We start from the raw sequence: 8,195 nt of genomic DNA, 5'->3' as shown, positions 1-8,195 counted from the left end.
TTATCCATTCTGTTGTCAACAAACTGGATGTGTAAACTGCCTAACTTGAAACAAAAGGCAGCTACTAACGACTCTTGCGCACTTTCAATGGATCATAATATTTAACATATTATATTATAGAAATAGTTTCATTATACACCTCGCGTATGGTACCACTGCCACTAATATATATGACTGCACTGGTACAGTATGGGGCGGTACTGGGCCAGAGATAATAGTCAATATCTCGTATTTCATGATAACTGTAATCTGCATGTAATTTATGGTAGATTACATTGTTTTGATGTGGTAAATAATTTGGAAATTGGTTTATCAATGTTGACTACGGAAGCACTGAACTGGCCCAGTGGTGGGCCAGCTAGCTGGTACGTTACCGGGCCAGTACAGTTGAAGTGTTAGCGGTAGCAGCCGCCAGCCGGTATTGGACGGGCACTTGCCCAGTACAGTTGAAGTGTTAGCGGTACTGCCGGTACGAGCCAGAATGATGCCAGCATTGGCCCAATACTGCTATGTTTGCGGGGGTACTACTAGTGTTAGTGTGTAGGCGAGATTTGTAGAAACTTCTTAGAATTTCAGAATTACTTTAAAATTTTCGTAGAATTACACTGTCAGAAAAAGTGGAAAAAGTGTCGTGTAAAAATTCTTCGAGTTTCTCTATTGAAGCCTATTGGCAATAGCATTTGGGTCTCACCCTAACCCTAACCACAGACATTAGTAGAATAGTGTCAGATTATAAAAATATTATTTGGTCTCTTGGGTACCTAGACTAATAAATTTTGGCATAGCAATTTTCAAAGTCAATCGCTTACGTTCCAAATTCACTGAACAGACAGTAAGTGCAATGCTTCAATTCAATTAATAACATTACATTGAATTAACTGAGTATATGAGTTAATTCCAAAAAAATCCCATTTTACAATTCTTATAGGTGTACAAGGTACGTTCGTCGTATCAGCAGGAACTTTGTGTCAACTTCTGGAGTCGCTCGTCAGGACAGTATTCCCCTTGCTACAGCCTACATGTTCTACGTTGCTTGGGAGGCTATCTAGGGCAGCAAACAGGTGCGTTATCGTTCACGTAATCTACGCGATCGGCTGTGTGTTACGAAGCCTACCTAACCGTCACTCGCCTGCTGCAGGAACCATCCGTGTCGTAGCTTGCATGAACCTAAACTCTGGATTGCGTTCACAGCTTAGCGGAGCAGCTGGGAGTAACTCGGAAGTCGTGTCGCGTCGTTTCGAACATCACGTGCATCGGATGCAATCTTTTTTCAGTTTACGCACGTAAGGACCGGGAGAATCGTTTTCACACCGGAAGACGGTGAGAGAAGAAGACGGTGAGGAGGAAGGCATTCCCCAGTCGATCTGCGTGAACGGTGCCATTGCTGGTCGCTTGACGGGAACGTCTCACATTAGCAAGAAACCGTATGAGTGTGAATTGTGATGCAAGCCTTTTCTCGTGAGTGTAACGTGAAAATCCGCACGAGAAACTCACACCGGCGAGAAATCGTATTAGCGTGACGGGTGTGGTGCAAGATTTTCACAGTTAGGTAGCAGGGAAGCCTACGTGACAACTCTCACGGGAGAGAAACCATATAAATGTGAACTATGTAACGCAAGTTTTTCACTGATATGTAAAATGAAAATCCACATGCGAACACACACGGGAGAGAAACCATATAAATGTAAACTGTGTGATGCAAGTTTTTCGCAGTTACGTTACATAAAAACCCATATGAGAACCCACACGGGAGAGAAACCATATAAATGTGAACTGTGTGACGCAAGATTTTCGCAGTTAGGTGGTATGAAAATCCACTTGAGAACACACACGGGAGAGAAACCATATAAATGTGAACGGTGTGATGCACGCTTTTCACGGATAGATAGCATGAAAATCCACATGAGAACTCACACAGGAGAGAAATTGTATAAATGTGAACTGTGTGATGCAAGTTTTTCACACAAATATTACGTGGAAATCCACTTGAGAACACACACGGGAGAGAAACCATATAAATGTGAACTATGTGACGCAAGATTTCGACAGAAATGTTACGTGAAAATCCACATGAGAACTCACACAGGAGAGAAATTGTATAAATGCGACCTGTGTGACACAAGATTTTCACTGAGTGGTAGTTTGAAGACACACATGAGAATGCATACGGGAGAGAAACCATATAAATGCGACCTGTGTGATGCAAGTTTTTCAGTAATGGGTCACATAAAAACCCATCTGAGAACCCACACGAGAGAGAAACCATATAAATGTGAACTGTGTGACGCAAGATTTCCACAGAAATGTTACGTGAAAATCCACATGAGAACCCACACAGGGGAGAAACCATATAAATGCGACCTGTGTGACGCAAGATTTTCACAGAGATCCTATGTGAAAATCCACATGAGAACCCACACAGGTGAGAAACCATATGAATGCGAACTGTGTGAGGCAAGATTTTCACAAAAAGGCCAGTTGAAAAGGCACATGAAAACACACGCAGGCGAGAAACCGTATAAGCGTGTCGCGAGCGATGCAGCCTTCGCCAGAACACGTCGTCCGAATGACTCGACTCAACAGCATCAAACTGACGAGAGATTAGACAAGAGGTTAATCGTACGACTGCGGCGTCTCTCTGATGTAACTACTGTAAGTCAGTGAGGTGTATGAACCCAGACTGCGATGCGGTCGGCAGATCATACAGCGAGAGAGACACCGTATGAAGCTGAACGTTAGCTGTGTTCACCTACCCTCTTCATACGTAGTAGAAACAGCTCCTCCACGTGCTCTCTCCTCTCCTCTACGGGAAATTCTAGAAGTATTTCTTCTCCGGAAGAAGCCGCGAACATTTTTCGATCATTCTAGCGGTGCATTCGTCGGCCGTACGTTTTCCCGCGGCGGGATGTAAGCGAAAGCCGACGGTGCGGGAGGGAAAGCAATAACTAACTGTAGTCTGTGATGGCCGGCGCTGTTTATTCAAAACGAAGTAACTTGATGTCGCACTCGCGACGCCGCGTGAATGTAAATTTGTGTCGTATTTTTGTTTTGCTAATTGCAAGCGGTGCTATGAAGCAGCTCTCTTGGGTACAACAGAGTACAGCAAGTCAGGGGCGTAGCTAGCCCTTCAAAGATGTGTAGCCACTAGGCAGAACTGAAAAACGGGCGAGGGGTATGGCGGTTCTCCCCCAGAAAATCTTGAAAATGTAGACCGCAGGAGATGGTATTTGAGGTACTTTTGAGTATATGTACACAGCATTCTGACTAGGACAATTCTATTTTTAGTAGAACAATTCTTGCGCTTGCAGCGCGGCCGGCATTGATTGATTGATTGATTGATGTACAGTGGGGGGGAGGTGCATTGTTTAGGTCGCGTTTATTATTGAATATGTAGGGAGTGACCACTGCTGGGATGAGGGCGAAAGCAACTCTTTCTCGGAATTGTGAAAAAAGTGAAAAAGGGTTGTAACCTGCTTCGCCTCTCAATTACATAATTAACCATGGATGCATCATGTGCCGTTTTGTACAGCCGCGCGACTATTATACTTGCCACTAATTAATTCGTATGTGGGTAAAAAATATTGTTCATTCAACAGAAGGGGGTGGCTAGGCCCCTAGATTAGGCGAGCGCCACAACAAACAAGAGAGCAGTTTTTATCTCTGTGGTGAGATTGATCTATGATTCCTCAATCATTCAGTGTGTGTGTGGAGCATAAAACTAGAATAGAACACACTATGGTGTGGAGTGGGGCATATCTTTTCATGTATATTATTTATGTATGTTGTTTGTTATTTGTGTATGTTGTAAAAATTCTTTTTAACATAAATTTGTTTTAACCTTTTTTTAAATGATGTGCAGGCACGTGCCATTTTGCCTAAAGGCAGCTACGCACCTGCAAGTGGTTTCGCTCGGATTTGTTTCGAATGTTTTACAGTCGATCATTAGGTTTGTGTCGCGCAATGGTGGAGTGCATAATTTTCGGTTCAGGTTCCCATGGCGATTTAGAAATTTCAACTTTGAGGTGATTGTGGCAATGATTTGTTATTAGTTTTCACATGATTCGGTGGATCCTTTTTGTTAGGCTATTGAACTTTCACTCGGCGTTATATTATGCTGCAAACATGAAAACCGTAGTGCCTCTTGAAATAGGGTTTCTGCAGTCTGTAATGTCAGTAAAACTGTTTAAATAATTGTTGTATAGCATAGACCGTATATATCTATCTATCTATCTATATATATATATAACAGAGGTAGATAATAACAAAATTAATTATTATTTACTCCCGATATATATATATATGTGCGTGCGTGTGTGCATGCGTGTAAGCGTATGTAGGAGTAACCGTGAGATTTTAGTTCAATGTAGTTTATTGAGTAAGTTCTCTTACCTGATAGGTTTCTTGTAATCAGGAGCACAAATACTATGCAGTTTTATGCACCTACTAACAAGCGTTATTGGTCATAATCGTAATCATAATATATAGCGTATCTGAGTTTAGTGCTTTATCATTTTCTATGCATCTTACCTGTCTAGTTTAGTTTAGTGTTTTATTATCAGTGTTTAGGTATGGCTATGTTTTGTAATTCAACTTGCTAGTTTGGTGCGTGATGCTCTTACGACCGTGTGACGTCATACCAAGAAGCAGTAAATGTGTTGAGTTACTGCAAGTATGGCTCCGTGTGTATCTTTTGTTATCGGGGATGTACGTGGTTCGCTAAGTTACCACGCGAGCTGTCGTCTGCGTATATCCGGCAACAACAATAGACTGAAGTCGGCCATCTTTGTTTATTTGTATCTTTTGCATCATTTGTGCGGCTGCAGATCATCGGATGCCCGCCTGAAAGATCTCTATGGTTGCACGTACTCATAATGTACTATAAACAATAGGTAACCTGTTATACTACAATTAGTTGCAGTATAGTTTTTGCGAAATTGTTACATCGCATTTTCCCCCATCAGAGCGAACGTAGGTACTAACATAAAAGAACGTGGGTACCAATATAAAAGAACAGGTGTAAGAATATAGAACACAGGGATGGGAAGGATGCTAATATACCATTATAGGCGGTATACCGTGTACATAACGGAAACTGGCATGTGAACACCGCGCGCGCGTTGCATTCCGGAATCGAAGAGTCGCATTTCCACTCGTGCGTGGGGTCAGCATAGACACGCTTACCCGCTGACCATTCTAACATAACGTTACACAGGACTATGGTTGGCCGTCGTACTCAGAAATAATTATCTTTACCGCGGTAAAACTATGTGTAACAAGGCCTCTGATTGGGTAAAAGGGCTGTCATTTAACTGCCGTTGAATTATTTCTCCTGCGGTAAAAATCATTTGTTCCCGGTTAAGTTATGTGTATCAAGTCCTGGGTAAAAGGGGGTGGGATTGGGTAAAATAGGGCCCTACTAATTTAAATCTTGGACTACGTCACAAATTTTCTATTATATTACATATTTAGTGCAATGTGTGTCTGTTTGTCTGTTCTCGATGCAACCAATACGGGCCTCTATAAATGTCAAAGATTGTTCAGTAGACGTACAATTTTTGTGCTGAATTGTCATTGTCGCGCATAGATTGACATCCGAGGTCATCTAAGCCAAAAAACTGGAAAACAGACAAATTACTGGCCCCTGCCGTAGCATTAAATAAACGGGATCACTCTTGTACCTGGCACAACGGCGATTACTGTACAATTGCCGCATGTCATTGTCGTAACAACATTCACCTTTGCACTGACTTGATACCAAGTGCTGCAATATTTTCGATAGGCTTAGATAGATAGATAGACTAGATTAGATAGATAGATAGATGACAGACATTACAGACATGGCAGGCAGCGCCAGGCAGACGAGAGAGACATTATAGATAGCTAGACAGGTAGATAGATGTATATTATTGGGCGTATTTTTCTTTCAACAAGATGGTCACCAACTGAACGCCCTATATTTCCGGGACGCGCGTTGTCCCTGGCTAGTGGTGTTATAATTGTAAAAATTTTTGTTTCACAATATTTGCATGAAAAGTAAGATACCACCGGTACTAAATGTATGCCTCAAATTCTTACCTGATAAGATTTGTTTTTTCAACTATGTTAAAAATGCCAAAACTTGGGCAATTTGATATATGATGCACGACATTTTAATGCTTGCTAATGGGTACTGTATGAGTCACATGTGTGTTGTTTCACATCAAATGGAATAGCAAAAAATAGGAAGTAGTAATGCAGCAATTTAACCTTGAAAAAGGTGACTTAGAAATCACATTAGCTGAAAAAGTGGACATAATTTTTTAGCTTCGTCATTATTTATGGGACGATATCACTTTAGCCACAGCTGCCTCGCTGACGTGCGTAACTTTGAGCGCGATGTTCGTTCGCTGTTGACTGTTTAACAGGACTGAACTGGTCTTTCGCTATTAGAGCCCCCGCACCACCACCTCCCCCACCACAACACTACCGGCTCGGCGCTCGAACGCAATATCCATGATGCATGGTTCAATATATGAAGTCGATTAAGTTACACAGTGTTTCGTTATTGCGTGATGATACCCGGATATAGCAAAAGCCTATCATCTGATTTTAGATCTGTATTAGTAGGTATTCCTAGATATATGCTCTTGAGCGCTGAACGGGATGGGGGCAGGGGCAACTTGATTCGGTTGCCAGTAGAGTTTACTCCAGAAGACATACCCGGCTACAGTACACGTCAGCTTAAGCGCCTGATCCGCTTGCGCACTTTTTTAACATACACCACTGTGCGCTGATACCGTGTTTATTCAGTTTAAACTGTTTTACACATACATTGCGCTCAGCGAATTTATTTATTGGGCTCTGTTGCGGAACTCTGTGAGAAATACCCTGCGCTACCACCCCCTTATCGCAACAAGCTGGTATGCTGTTGCAATAATTGCGCGCAATGAAATCCAAATTTTAAGTTGTATACGCGGCGCAATAACTCTCCGCCGAAACCAGGTAGATTTGTTACACAATGGACATGCGTGTAATGTACAGCATACACACACGTGCTCAGCCTTAAGATCTCGGGTATTGAGAGTTTTACGCCGTCATGTCGTCTACTTATTTTATTGTTACCGGACAATGTCGCCTCCTTGAAATTTTGCTAGAAATTTCAAATTTTTAAACAAATTTAGACTCACGGTTTTAGGTTTTAAAGTCTATGGTTTGGGGTAGAAATTATAGTTTAGGATGTTGTTGTTTTATCAAAACTGGACTCGGACTCGGGCTCGGGTGGCGTGGACTCGGACTCGGACTCGGGTGGCGCGGACGCGGACGCGGACTCGGACTCGGGGGTACGGACTCGGACTCGGGGGATGCGGACTCGACTACAACACTGCCTAATACAAATACAGCTAACACAACATGCAGACCTCGGTAGTAGGCCTACAGATTGTCATGTTATTGTTGACTCGTTGAATGTGATTTTTTCTAATAGGGCCTACATTGAAATTAATGGTACAAGATGCCATTTCATTGTTGATGATAATAATACAATCAATAGAAAATCACGAATAAGATAAAGAAGATAATTATGTTATGCCTTATTTTAATATAATTGCCCCCAGTATCGTACCGGAAGTTTCCTGTACTGCGTTGTGCTGCCGCCTGTCGGTGACGCCGCATCGCCGAGCGTATTTATCGCACGCGGAAGTCAGCAATCCATGTGTTTGTATATATCTATGGTTTCAGCTAACCATACACTCTGATGTGATAATGTTTTATTACGAACACAACCACCCACAACAACATCCAGCCTGTTGGTCATTCAAGTATTGAGAATAAGCCAGTTCGTAGTTAGCCAAGTGGTTGTGTGACGTCACAGGTCAGCGGGTCATTTGTGACCAAAATCGATGAAATCTGTAGTGCGGCGTGCGCTCTCTGTTCAGTATGTGTATGTACATGTATTCTATGTACGTGCACACGCACGCATGTGTACGTGCACTCACACACGCACGCACGCACCTGTACGTGCACACGCACGCACGCACGCGCCTGTACGTGCATACGCACGCACGTTTACGTGCACACGCACACACGCATGTGTACGTGCACACGCACGCACGCACGCAGGTGTACGTGCACACGCACGCACGCATGCACGCACGCATGTGTACGTTCACACACACGCACGCACGCACGCGCCTGTACGTGCATACGCACGCACGTTT

General features: G+C 42.9%; 1 protein-coding gene and 1 long non-coding RNA gene across 3 annotated transcripts in view; both read left to right on the top strand.

Moving 5' to 3' along the window:
- LOC106817243 overlaps nt 1-1,395 on the top strand; it is a 22,090-nt gene extending 20,695 nt beyond the window's left edge. For both annotated transcript variants that reach the window (XR_001395013.1, XR_001395014.1), the window contains exons 2-3: nt 929-1,061; nt 1,275-1,395. This is a non-coding gene — a long non-coding RNA (uncharacterized LOC106817243). The remainder of the gene's footprint in view (nt 1-928; nt 1,062-1,274) is intronic.
- Nucleotides 1,396-1,404: 9 nt separating this feature from the next.
- LOC106817242 (zinc finger protein 782-like) lies at nt 1,405-3,452 on the top strand. Its single transcript, XM_014821906.1, has one exon. It carries the CDS (start codon nt 1,639-1,641, stop codon nt 2,662-2,664), a length of 1,026 nt encoding a protein of 341 aa, XP_014677392.1. The 5' UTR covers nt 1,405-1,638; the 3' UTR covers nt 2,665-3,452.
- The last annotated feature ends 4,743 nt before the right edge of the window (nt 3,453-8,195 follow it).

Source organism: Priapulus caudatus, unplaced genomic scaffold (genome assembly GCF_000485595.1).
Source record: "Priapulus caudatus unplaced genomic scaffold, Priapulus_caudatus-5.0.1 Scaffold1645, whole genome shotgun sequence".
In the NCBI taxonomy this organism is placed as follows: domain Eukaryota; kingdom Metazoa; phylum Priapulida; class Priapulimorpha; order Priapulimorphida; family Priapulidae; genus Priapulus; species Priapulus caudatus.
This window is presented reverse-complemented; position numbering and strand designations above follow the sequence as displayed.

Coding starts and splice junctions, on each gene's coding strand:
- LOC106817242 (XM_014821906.1), top strand. CDS start 1,639: ATGAAAATCCACATGCGAACACACACGGGAGAGAAACCATATAAATGT.